The sequence below is a fragment of the Lutjanus erythropterus genome, chromosome 15 (genome assembly GCF_056507025.1).
Source record: "Lutjanus erythropterus isolate fLutEry1 chromosome 15, fLutEry1.hap2, whole genome shotgun sequence".
Classification (NCBI taxonomy): domain Eukaryota; kingdom Metazoa; phylum Chordata; class Actinopteri; order Lutjaniformes; family Lutjanidae; genus Lutjanus; species Lutjanus erythropterus.
The window spans coordinates 19,049,892-19,063,306 of record NC_139331.1 but is presented as its reverse complement, the minus strand read 5'-3'; the positions used below and the strand labels follow the sequence as shown (position 1 = coordinate 19,063,306).

Below are 13,415 nucleotides of genomic sequence, written 5' to 3'. Positions count from 1 at the left end.
CAAAAAGACAGTTATAAGATATATAAGATCTCAGTGCATCAATATATGTAAAAAAAAAAAAAAGTATGGAACATTTGTAAAAAAAAACAAAAAACTGTGTAAATAAACATTATCCATCAACAAAATGTAAAATATATAAAAAATAACAGATCAAAGAACTTTGTACATTGATTTAAAAATCCAACACTACCACAAATCAGTCCTGCACATTGATTTGCAACATGACTAACAAATGCAAAGGTAAATAATATATTGTGTAACTCCAATACTATAATGTAATAAATTTTTGTGCCTCCCACATTTCTGCAGTTAGTATGTAAGATATTAAGATTCTTCCAATAACTCACTTGTCTTCATTTAAGGCTTAATTATTTCAGATGATTAATGAACGTGATGAAACTGAACATCGTTCCAACTTTGCAAACCTCCGCTTCATTAAAATGGTTCTTTCCCTCCTGCAGTACGCCTGTAGCTTGCCACACCCGTCAGCATGATTTGAAATAGCTTTTTCGTGGTTTTGGGTGTTGGTGTCGCAAGGTGTTTTTGCAGGCTTGGGTGTGCTTGTCTGTCTCTGTTTTGAGGCAGTAATCTAATTTCTCTTTTTACCATATGACTGTCCTCACGTTCAGTCTCGTCATGTACTGACTAAGGGGTTTCTGTTACAAGCAAATGAAGGTATCAGTCTGTCACATTCTCTGAGGCTCAAGGTGGTATTTCTGAGCCTGTAGTTACCCCCGAGAAGCAGGTGTTTCATTCATTTGAAATACCGTATTTCTATATTTCATCCTGTATTATGTATTTGACTGCATTTTGTTTTTTTTGACAATTACTACAAGTTAAATTATTCATCATAGGAGAGCAACAAATGAATCCACCCATTGTCTCCATCTAGATGGTTGAGGACATGTTTAAACTAGGAATAATTTAGATTTTGTGGAAAAACACTCACAATTGTTTCAATAAATGTATGAATTTTATTGTAATATAAACAGTGAATCATGAGTATTGGGTACCTTGTGTCATAATAGTTTTAAGCTTAAAGTACATTTTCTTATTTATTTCTTGTAGTTACTTTATGTTGCTGTATTTAGCTTCTGCACAGGACTTGTGCACAAGTCATTAAGGATTCTAATTTGATGGTTTGATAAGACTTGAAATGCTTCACAGTTATCCTAACCTTAAGCCTCATGAAAACTGTCTCATTTTGTATTCACTGTACGTGTTTAGCTGTGAAGTTACCTACTGATTTGAATGTGTGTGTGATTTTTAACACTCAGATCTGCCTCAGCAGAAACAGATGCATGCGGTTCTTATCTTTCCCCTTTGGTTCTCTCTCCAGGCCGATGTGGCAGTGCTCGTGGTGGATGCCAGCCGAGGAGAGTTTGAGGCAGGCTTCGAGGCGGGCGGCCAGACCAGAGAGCATGCCCTGTTGGTGCGTTCGCTTGGCGTCACTCAGCTGGCTGTAGCTGTCAACAAGATGGACCAGGTCAGACCCTGCTACACATCACTGAAATGCTAGAGAATTACAACATGGGTGGTTTGTCTGTTACCGCATTGCAATACAATATACTTGTACTCATTCAGATATGATCCAAGTGATATTCACAAAGAGACTTATCATTCATTCATTCAAACTTATATTTAGGCTTTGAAAATAATTGAGGTCTAGCTCATTTGCAACATTTGTAGAGACACGGAGAAATAGGAAGTTAAAAAATGTGAATAAGACAGTACTCATTAAAAAAGGCAATTGCACACTGAGGTGAAGGGGTTTGAGATCATCATGTTGAATTATCCCAGAGTAGTGAGAGTGTTAATCTTGAGAATTTTGTTATAGATAATTGTGTTCTGTGATAATTGCGATCTATAAAGTGGTGCACAATCTGGGTGCAAAGTAAGGTGCAAGGTGCAAAGAAGTTGGATTTGGTCTCATAATTAATCATGTGTCTTTTGGGTGTAACATGAATGAAACCAATCAGCATGACATCTCCTATTCCCTTTAAGTGTCTCTGTGTGTGTGTGTGCACTTTATACACAATCTGAGGGACAGTTACAGATCCATAAACTGGCATAGTGTCTCTCTGTTATGTGCACACAGCTTCATCCTTTTTCACACGCCTGCCATCATCCACTATTGATCAGAATGTTAATTTTTATGACCTGTGGATTAGCTGCAGTACATAAAAAGCAGACTGTATCTCATTTTACTGTCTGGATAATGTGTCCTTTAAATATCAGGAAAATACTACCCCGTTGACTTTAGGTCAGGTTTTTGTTGGTCAATGGCGCATTCGCTTTCTGCTGCCTCAGGATAGTTATGCGCCAGAAATACGCCTGACTACACCGCATTTTAAGACCAAAATACCCCTGGGCGCTCCGAGAGGCGCAGCAGTGAGCAATGACAGTAGCAATGACAGCTGTGCTATATGCCAGGTGGAAAATAGAGCCTTAAATGCAGATTTTCCAGGTTGAGTAATCTCTAAGACTTGACTCATAAGACATTTATATAGGGTGGTGAATGGCAAATAAAGGATTTATAATTGAAAACAAGTGTTTATCATGCCTCTGTGCCAGAGAGGACCTCTGATAATTAATCTGAGGGCAGAATAATAAACTAAGTGGAGGGTTATGAGAGAGTAAGCAGCAGCATGCCTGTAGAATATATAACCATAATCAAGGACTGATAGAAAGACTGCCTCAACTATACTGTTCCTACAATTTGAAGGGAAGCTGGATTTTTTCTGTATACGTTTTTGCCACCTTTTGGATGAGATTGTCAATATTATATGTGAATGTAAATGATTTATCAAGCCAAATACCTCAGTATTTATACTCTGACACTCTTTGTTTTGTTTCCATAAAGTACTAGTTATAGGTTGGGAAGTGCATACTGACGAGCACCAATAGTGTCACCCATGTAGATATGAACATTTTAGTCAGTTTGAGAATAAACTAATATATTAATATAAATTGTAAACAAGACAGGGCCTAGAATTGATCCTTGTGCTACTGGTAAAAACTTCAGCTTTGACACACTGAAATCTCTCAGAAAGGTAATTCTGGTCGTTCTAGTCAAGCAGAAGAATTTATCCATTCTGTGATGATGGGCAGTTGCTGTATACTTGACAAATCACGTACTTTGGAGTGTAATACAAGAGACGCTGTTTCTGGTTTTCAGATTTTCTGAAAGTTCAAGACCTCTGAATGTTTCTGTCTGGAGAGAGGAAGGCTTTAGGGAACTGTGTGCGTGCGATTGCATGTTTGTTTCCTTCAATCGCTGGCATGTTGCTGACACATTTCCATTTCAAAGCTGCGCTGAAGGGGAAACTTTCCCTCTGTGTTTTTCATTCTTCCTTTATATGTGTATATAAATCAGGTAAACTGGCAACAAGAGCGTTTCCAAGACATCACTTCCAAACTTGGCCATTTTCTCAAGCAGGCAGGATTCAAGGTGAGTTTAACACATCTATATCTTGACATCTCACAATACTAAACTCTTTATCATCACTATATTGACTGATATTTTATGCAGTTGGCTATGAAAAAGTATTTCCTAGCTTTCTTTGTGTTTGATCCAGTGTTTTTATGTTTTTTTTTTTTTTTTCCAGGAGTCTGATGTTTACTACATCCCCACCAGCGGCTTGTCAGGAGAGAACCTCGCCACCAGGAGTTCAGTGTCAGATCTTACCTCTTGGTACTCTGGTCCCAGCCTGCTGGAGCAGATTGGTAATACACACTGGCATGGTTCAAGCTGCCCAAAGCATTTACAGTCTTTCTGTCTGTCAGACACAGGAGTAAAAAAATGTACAAACACACTTTTCCATCATGGGTCTCCTGCAGACATATGAACAAACATGATTGTAAATTGTAGGATTTTGTGAGTTGATTGCTCTGATTTAAATCTCTAGTTGTCCATTTTTAGTTATCAAGACTTGTAGTGAATATAAAAAAGCTACATTAATTTAAAAGATAAAAATCAACATATGGAGTGACATCATACTAGTGAGACACTACACTATCTTTATGTTTAAGCCCCATGCATGTCCATTTTCATTAAAAAAACAGCATTAACTTTTTTATCAGTGGTTTTAAAGTGAAAATACATCTTAAGTTTACCATCTAGGGTTGTTGATGATAATAATTTAGAAAGTTAAATATTGATATCATGTAAATAGTATATATAGTATAATGTAAATAATCCAACACCCCCTGAACATACTGTATGTTCTGAAATCATTTCTGGTTTTTTCCATTCTGGAGTTGTATCCTTCCCTACACTCTTATTTTGAGTGTAATTCATTTGCCAAAAAATGCACAATAAATAACATTATTTACTATAGATGTGATAATATTGTTATCATGAATTCTTTTGTCCACGATGATCGTGCAGTGAAAATCTGATATCGTGACAGCCCTATTACAGGCTAACAAAAACTTGCTGAGTGTCAAATACTCCACCCATAGGTTTGAAAAGCTGCTCTAACACATTTGTAGTTTTTTCAGTCGCAGAGAACCTTAAATTAATTTAGTTACCGTGGTTACATTTTTGCACTGTGAAAATGTGCATGAACATAATCTCATCTTTGCTGTAGGTATGCTCATTATGTTTAAGTCATATTTTTCTCTGATAAATTGAATGCTTCACGGTCGACCTTTTGTCCTGTTTGAAGACATATCATTCCAAAACTGTAGCCTGAACAACATACTGAGAACCAGCATATATAGTATTATGGCAGAATTTGTGTAAAATGGCTCAATTGAAGCTGACAGCTTCACTGATCACTTTTTCCTCCGCTCAGCATCCAGTCAGTAACAGGAAGAGAAACATCTGTATTTTTGATGGTATTGAAAATCACACCATCGGGATTATATTAATACCCTGGTATGCTGTAATACCTTGAAAGCATGCAAGCCAAACACACAGTAACAACAAGCATGGATGAAAGTGAAAGCAACAGTGCTACCGGCTCCACAGTGGAGGAGTTAGTTCCAAAAAGGGGAGAGACTAAAGTAGTGTGTAAGTGGTTTGGTTACAAAAGATTGGATGCATAAGAAACTACAAACTAATTTCACCACCTCAAGCAGAAGCACCTGTCCAAATCCAGCGATGAGTGCTCAACAGCCATTATTATTCTAAACCATATATATTTTTCAGTATTTTGTCATTTTATCAAGAATATCATTATCCTCTAAAATATCGTGATATTATTTTAATTGTTGCTACTGGAAACCATTATAAAAGACTAAATTCAAGCTGAACACAGCCGTAAAGCTTTTAGCAGCCACTTGTAAAGCCCACGGGGGTGAATGTTTGATACTTTGAGCATAGATTTTGAGTGGAAAATTGCTTCAAAGTGACTCACTGCAGTAGTGAATGACTTGTGGATAAATAAGAAGGAAGTGATTTACACTTACTGTAAAATTTTTCCACGTGTAATTATGTTGTACATTGCTGCAGAAAAAAAAACTGAAACTGAAGGCCTGAGGGCCTCATCATCCGGACTAATGGCCAGTAAGGAGATTTAAGCATTATTCATCCAGTACCAGGGAAAATGATTCACCACCACCGGTTGTCAGAGTTCTCATCATATTTACATAACTTTCCCGCTCCTCATTGTTTTCTTCCTCTTTTTTTGTCTTTGGTTTTTTCCAACTTTTCTACAGATGCCTTCAAAGCCCCTCAGAGGTCCGTAGACAAACCTTTCAGACTGTGTGTCTCAGATGTGTTCAAAGGTAGAAGTCACTGACACGTACTTACAAACCATATGTGTGATTTTCTTCATGTCCCTTCTCATTTCTCTTTTTCTAACTGAACTATATTGCTGATGTTGCATTTTCCCTTCCCAGACCAGGGTTCAGGCTTCTGCGTAACAGGGAAGATTGAGGCTGGTTTCATTCAGACCGGAGACAGGATACTGGCCATGCCTCCCAATGAAACCTGCACCGTCAAAGGTATGCACGCACTGGTGTGTCTTTGCTACCAGTCTGGAATGGTGGCTGACTTCGGTACTTCCACTGCTGATTGTCTTAAGTCCTACAGAGCATTTAATTCATACACGGTAATGAGAAAATGTATGCCAATGACAAAATGCATGCAATTCTCTAAAACTTGTCATAAAATGACTTAAGTCTCAAACACCCATGACAGACACAGGTGGAAATACCATGGAAACATATTAAAGTGATCACGTCAGTTCAGGCCATATTGATCACTATAATTGCAAGTGTATGATTACTCAAACTGTTTTTTTTCTTTACTTTATCTCTCACGCTGCTTACTATAAAGTAATGACACAGACAGCTTTGCTGTTAATAGAATTTCATTGACTGTTTCGCTTTTCAAATTACTGTACAAAATAAATGACTATGTGCTGTGCATAATTTGAATATAGTACAATACAGTAGAGTACTGTATATAAAGTATAACTAACTGTAGTTTTGCTGCTGCATGTTCTTGGCTCGTCTTGGACAGTTTGTCTTAAACTTTAGGGAGAATACTTTTTTCAGCAGCAGAGGCAGACGGGTTACTGCTAAGCAAAGTACAGTATCATGGAGTAAAAAAAAAAAAAAAAATACAGTTACTGGCATTTTAATTTTGTGGACTCCAGACAGAGAGAGGGGGCTACAAAGCAGAACAGTTTTTAATTAACATATTTTTTTGGCCAAACAGATAAAAGCAGTAATTCCAGTAGTTGTAAAAATTCTTATTATTTGACTAAGGCCAATAATTAGTCGACCCCTACTGTATCTGTTTCATGTTATATATCATAGTGTGTTCACATCTACCACTTTCTGACTCTTCTATTTATTACCTCTATACATTCGTACATTACTCTGCACTTTATTGCTTTTTGCACTTCTGGATAGATGCTAAATTGCATTTTGTTGTCTCAGTACTTGTACTCAGTAAATTTAAAACTACATAAAAAAGTTTAAATTAACTAAATGTAGGGGATCATACAGGATGAGTAGTATTCTCAGGCAGGATTCTTCACTAAGCTGTGTGAATATTAATTACTGCATTTTTTTTCTTTCTTGCACACCTGCATTCCAGTGTGGATAGCTAGTAGTGAATTAATGCTGATGAACACTGCCATCCTATGGCAGCTGTGTGACTTACACTCTGTCTGCCGCAGGTATTACTCTACATGATGAGCCTCTGGACTGGGCTGCAGCAGGAGATCATGTCAGCCTGACAGTCACTGGCATGGACATCATCAAGATCAAGTAAACACAATTTTACCACTATTTATTTAATAGGAGCATTGAAGTCTGATTTGCACTGACATGTTTACCTGTGCTGCATGTTGTACGTGTGTGGACTGTGTTCATTTGGCAGTATTTAGTGATAATGTTCTTCCTTCCAGTGTGGGCTGCGTGTTCTGTGATCCCAAGGAGCCGATTCGAGTCTGTACTCGGTTCAGAGCCCGTATCCTTCTCTTCAATATCGAAGTCCCCATCACACAGGGCTTCCCAGTAAGTGAACGCAAACAGTTATTCATGCTTTGTATTTTATCATAATTTTTTTTTTTTCTCTTTTTTTTTGGTTTTGAAGTTTTGTTCTCAATTTCAGTTAGTTTCCAGAGTGGGTTTGTTTGTTTTCAGTTCAGTTTTTATTAGTTTCAGTGTAAGTTTCATACATTCATTCATTCAAGATAAGGTTGTTTTTTTTTTTTTTATCTTAATGTAGGGGATGTTTGTCAGAGTAAAATGGAAGTAACTTAACTAAGTTCAGAGTACATATTATTATACAAACACAACACTTGGTGAAGACAGTTTACTCACAGTCATATAGCTTTTTCAGTATTTTTAAATATATGCACCAATGTTTCCTTATGCTTGCTGTGTTGACAAATTTCTTTTTCAACAATTTTTATTGATATTCCAGTGAACATACCAGACAGATCCTCAGTAGCTCATTTAGGAAATCAAAGAGTATGTAAGCATGGAAAAGCTGCAAATGATAACAATTATAAAGAAGAACCCTTCCCTCCTTCTCACTCAACCCACCTGCTGTATTGACAAGTTTGACCAAATTTAACAAAATTTGAAGAAATGTCCTGTATGTATGTATTTATTGTATTTTAATTCAGTTGTAAGAGCACAGTTTTGATTTAATTTTTTCCTAAAGTCTTATTTTTTTCTTTCATTTAACTATTTTTTTTTTTACACTTAATTTTAGTTGCACCACACCCAGTCTTACTACAGTTTTTAATGTTAATTGCACGTGTACAGGATGTACAGACTGTGTTTCTGTTTCATTCTCAGCATGTTTGTTCATTGTGTGCTTCTTGCAGGTATTGCTGCATTACCAAACAGTCAGTGAGCCGGCCACCATTAGGAAACTGATTAGCGTCCTACATAAGAGCAGCGGCGAGGTCCTCAAGAAGAAACCAAAGTGAGTGTTCTGGGCGGGGTTGGTTGTATTGTATTTCGTATTATAAACAGTGCACATTAGTGTCATTCTTAGTAAAATTAAGTTAGTCCATTGAAATCCAGGGGAGGAAGTTCTTTTCTCTCAAAATCTGTCTTTCCCATTAAGGTGTTTGAGTAAGGGTATGAATGCCATTGTGGAGATTCAGACCCAGAGGCCGGTGTCATTAGAGCTGTACAAGGACTACAAGGAACTCGGACGCTTCATGCTGCGATATGTTGGCTCCACTATTGCTGCAGGCGTTGTCACTGAGGTAAAGAGCAACTAACTTTAGGACAAACATTAAGTCAAAAACAATTTATAGGACAACAGCAGCTGTTATTGCATTAAAACGGGTTGATATTTTGAACTGCTTTCCTGTTTTTATATAGGTTTACCATTACCTTTCTACTCTATATATTGTTAATATTTCAGTATTTTTGCTTTTAAGAAGTAATTAAGACTGAGAGTGCTGTGCATGTTCATTCTTATGAAATAGTGTTGGCTTTTGATGGGAGAAAAATATACTTCTGTACTTCTACTGTCTTTATTTTTGTTTGGCAACAAAATATTAGACTGTTTTTGACAACAACAGGGCTTGGGAGAAACAAACAAGGTGGTATTTGAGCCCATTTTTTTTTACAATTAGTCTGAAGAAAATGAACAAATGCGTTGCTTTATCAGAGCGGAATCAATGTGGGTCATAAATAGCTAGTAAGAATACCACAAACCTGAAAAGACCCATTAATGCTCACCACAATGAAACTGAGATATGTTAACAAAACTTTGGTTGGATTTATAAACTATATTTAGACAAGTCTAGTAAGTCGCTGGTGTTAAATTATGTAGACTGTGTTGTGGATCATTCAGTGTGTTTTTCATCAGATAATGATCATCTTACATGAAATAAATTTGACTAAAATGATAAAAAAATATCGGTCCTGGCTCGACTAGATTGACTGAAATGTTTAATATAGTTTCATTTGTAAAAAGACTAAAATGTCAGCAGTTTTTTTAACTGTTGCTAGAGATTGCTGTATGAACCACGAGCATCTTAGACCAAAACAAGTCATTTGTTTACTCAATTAAGTCGACAAAAATAAATATAATAATAATTATAATTAATACATAAATAAAATATGGATCAAGATTATGTCACTACATTGCCTGTTTCTCACCTAAAATGTTTTCAGAAACATTTAGTGTGAAGTTTAGCTGTAATAGTGTAACCAGGCGGCTGCCATTTCTCCTGAAACTGTCAAAGTAAACCGTGTTGATCAAAGATGGCTCAAGATTATGTAACTGTCTACTAAGTGCCTGGTGCACTGTTATTCTCTTTGTAAGATGCCATTACTCCACTCTAACAAATAGCTGTTTGCTTACATCTGTGAGGCGGATTGTTGCATATTGAACGGTTAAAGTTTTTCTTTGACTAAAAAAAGCCCAAAATTTTAGCAAACTAAAACTTGACTAAAAGAAACAAGATGACTAAATGTGATTTAAAAACTTACAAGGACGTTTGACAGAATGGACCAAGTAAAAGACTAAATAAAAAGTAGCTGACACAATTAACATTATGAAGGTGACATTAACTGTATTTTTTAACTTCTTTGATAAAGTGTCCTCAGTCTTTTTCTGTCCGATTCTTTCTCACTGCAGATCAAAGAATGAAGAGCATCTCTGAGGACCGAGAGCCAATCGGACGTTGCTCTGGAAACTGCATGCAGCCAGAGACAAAAGTGCAATTCCTCAAGAGACTCAGAGCGTCATAATTCATCCATCCATCTCTCCATCCAGCGCTGTAGCTGTGTCACCTGACTGCTCTGATCAACACTAACTGCACAGATAACCAACCATGTGTGGCAAGATGCCAAGCAGCCATCTAATGGGCGCGTTACCCAGCTACCCCCACTTCACACACCCTCCATCTGACCATTCATCTGTCAGTAAAACCCTGTTGCTCTCAATTCACTGTTTAATCAAGCCAACTCAATTATATAATCAGGCTCTGAAAGACAATCCTACGACGCTGAGGTTTCCACAGTGATTAATTTCACTGTACTCTCCTCGAAGGAGCTGCGGCTGATCATTTATTCTGTCTGAAAATGTAAGAATCCTGGTGGAGCAACCAGTGCAGATAGTTGCTGCTGTTTTTCTCCTAATCAAAACCGCTGACCTGAAAAGACCTAAGAATGCAGGGCTTGAAGGCAAAGGCATTTTTAAGATAAGTATGTTTGCATCTCAAATCACATAGCTAAGGGGACAAGGTTCATTTTAACCAGTGTAGATTAGTTTGTGAACAAAAAAAGGGAAACTCAAATGCTCACCTCCCTCTGGATAAAGAGACAGAATTCTTATTTGTGTTAACAGAGGATACTTGAAATGCTTTTACAGTAAAGCACCAAAATGCTTTCTGAAGTGCTGATTTGTTTTTTTTTTCTCTCTATCAAAGACTTGGATAAGTGGAAGAGGGTTTGAAGGAGCTGTGTGTGTGTTTCTCCATAAATCGGACATGTTGGTTGAAGATGGTGTGAAGGAAGATGATGCGAAATGAACTTGACGTCAATAACCTGTGGTTTGAGTTTTGATTTCAGCAGTTTGAAGCATCCCTTTCTGTCCTGTCTGTGTGACGTACTTATCGATAGTCTGCGCATTACCTACAGTAAGTGGCGACCAGCATGCCTCAGTTTGGAGAAGCAAAGTAATGTGTTGTCGAGGACACGATCAGCACCAAATCATATTTTAGCCACCTAAAAAAAAAGATCCACCAAAAAAAATTCTGTTTAAGTGTACGCTATATTAAGAATATTTCAACTACTTTACCATTCTGCCAGACAGCATTTCTGAAGGGAAACCACCATTATGTAAGCCAAATGTCGCTCTCACTCGCTCAGCCAGATTCCTTTGGCAAAATCACTAATTTTACTTTGCAGAACACAGTTGCAGGCCTTGATCTGTTAGTTTGTGTTACTGTGTGACCAGTGAACCTGGGCTAATTCTTTGAAACACCAAACACAAAACACCAAAGTCATACCAAGAAGCAACTCCCACGTATCTCAGAGGTAAAATTACTGTTATTGAGGAGTCTGGTGGTTTTAAAGAGATCAATATAATGACTTATATGTGGCAGTTCCTGTTGGTAGAGGCTGTCTGGCGGCAAGGTAAAGCAGTGAAAAGTTTCTAAATATAACATACACTTAAACTGTCATTGATTTTTTTAGATGGGCCTTTTTTTTAGGTTTCTAAAATATGCTTTGTTGCTGAGCCTGTCAGCATCAGTACAGTGCTTAGCCTCCTGCAGCAGTACTCCTGCCACTTCTTCAAACTGGGGGCGTGTCCACCAGCTTCTACTGTAGGTAATACACTGACTATGTATAAGTACCTCATACAATCCAACTATCCCTTAAAGCCTTGTGACACGTTTATGGCATACAGTCTGTGAAAATGAGCCCCCTGCATACAGGCAAACACCAAGTTTCTCTGACTATCGAAATATATTCAGTATGTCAACATAAGTAGGAAGTGAAAATGTAGAGGTGATCATTTCCCGTCAGATTTGATGGTGACACAACTGGGGTTCTTCTAGATAGGGTGGAAAGCACCAAAGAACACACATCTCACTGTCACAGAATGTGTATACGGAAGGGATTTTTACAACATTCTGCAAGCAAACATGTCTTGAGGGTTTAAAAGTGCCCACAACACTTAAAAGCAAACTCATTTTTCAGTTTCTAGCTGTGGACACCGAGGTGATATGTGTAATTGCGGCAGGCCGAGTTGCTCAGCACTCCCAGTTTTACTTACTACTTTTTCGTAATTGTTGAGATGGTGGAAAGAAAGAGGGACAAGGAATGTTTTCAGTTAAAATCAATGCGAGAGAGGAAACATCAGAGGGGATCTGAATTTAATTAACTAACTAGAGTGAAAGCAATTTAATCCCAAGACGCACACTTCCTGCCTCTGTTTTGTCTGTGCAGCTCAAAGGCATCACCATCCTGGTCATCAATAAAGATCCCATTTATGCCATCTTTTAAACTCCTAAGAGCTGCAAACAAATATGCTTTTCTGCTTTCCAAAAAAAAATAAAAATAAAATAAATGTATACGCTTTTGAATTCACTGTAAAAGTTTGCCAACTCAATTTTCACAAGGTGAAACTTTGATGCAAGTTTAGTTTGTTGAAACAAACATTGAGGAGAAGAATTAGTTTTTGCAAATCAAAATATTTTGTGTAGGAGAGCTTTGTGGAGTTTGTTTGGGGTGCTCTTTGGATAAGGATACATGTATATACAAAAACAACAACAAGGCTTTTCAAACAATTAGATTGTCTTTGTCACGGCATGGTCGTGTTAGAATTGGCATCAGGTCTTCTTCAGGCTGTCGACACAAAGGCAATAAAGGCATTTTAATTGGTTTAAAAGGGATTGCCTTGGAATTCTTTGTGATTTTGTGAATCAAGATGGATAAATTTAAGTGTACCTCCGCTTGTCTCCAAGGAAGGGTGACACCTTGTAGAGATCACAGCACACAAAAGAAAAAATAGCTGTAAATTTAAGAATTATAATCGGATACAGATCTATACTTTGACTGATCATGTGCTTTCAGGAGAATACATATAGGAGAAGGGTATGTGCATGTAAGGTTAGTTATGCAGAGAATGGACAGGAAAACAAACAGTGCAATGCAACACAGTAACTAAAGTAATAACAAGTAATAACAAGTAGTAACATACACTGCAAATTAATGCTAATTCAGCTTAATATGACTCACTTGCAAAGTTTCCATAGTTGCTGCCTGAGTTGCCATGCCATCAGTCACAAACATGCAAAATAACATAACATGATGGGGGCAAAGGTCTCAGAAATGATGAGTCATTCCAGACCCAGTAAACGGTACAGTTGGATCAAGTAAACACCGACACACTGACTTATAGACACTTGAAAATATATTTGCTTGCTTTGGATTGTAAGTTTACTTTATACCGATGATGTCCATGTCAGTGA

The 13,415-nt window shown here is 37.4% G+C and overlaps 1 protein-coding gene across 1 annotated transcript in view; it reads left to right on the top strand.

Moving 5' to 3' along the window:
• The window catches only part of hbs1l (HBS1-like translational GTPase), a 29,663-nt gene extending 18,681 nt beyond the window's left edge, over positions 1-10,982 (top strand). The window contains exons 9-18 of the mRNA XM_084736753.1: positions 1,340-1,486; positions 3,377-3,451; positions 3,609-3,726; positions 5,665-5,733; positions 5,848-5,952; positions 7,137-7,227; positions 7,368-7,476; positions 8,298-8,398; positions 8,543-8,687; positions 10,073-10,982. Of these exons, the coding sequence (XP_084592879.1) occupies positions 1,340-1,486; positions 3,377-3,451; positions 3,609-3,726; positions 5,665-5,733; positions 5,848-5,952; positions 7,137-7,227; positions 7,368-7,476; positions 8,298-8,398; positions 8,543-8,687; positions 10,073-10,084 (972 nt within the window). The 3' untranslated portion in view covers positions 10,085-10,982. The remainder of the gene's footprint in view (positions 1-1,339; positions 1,487-3,376; positions 3,452-3,608; positions 3,727-5,664; positions 5,734-5,847; positions 5,953-7,136; positions 7,228-7,367; positions 7,477-8,297; positions 8,399-8,542; positions 8,688-10,072) is intronic.
• Positions 10,983-13,415: the final 2,433 nt, after the last annotated feature.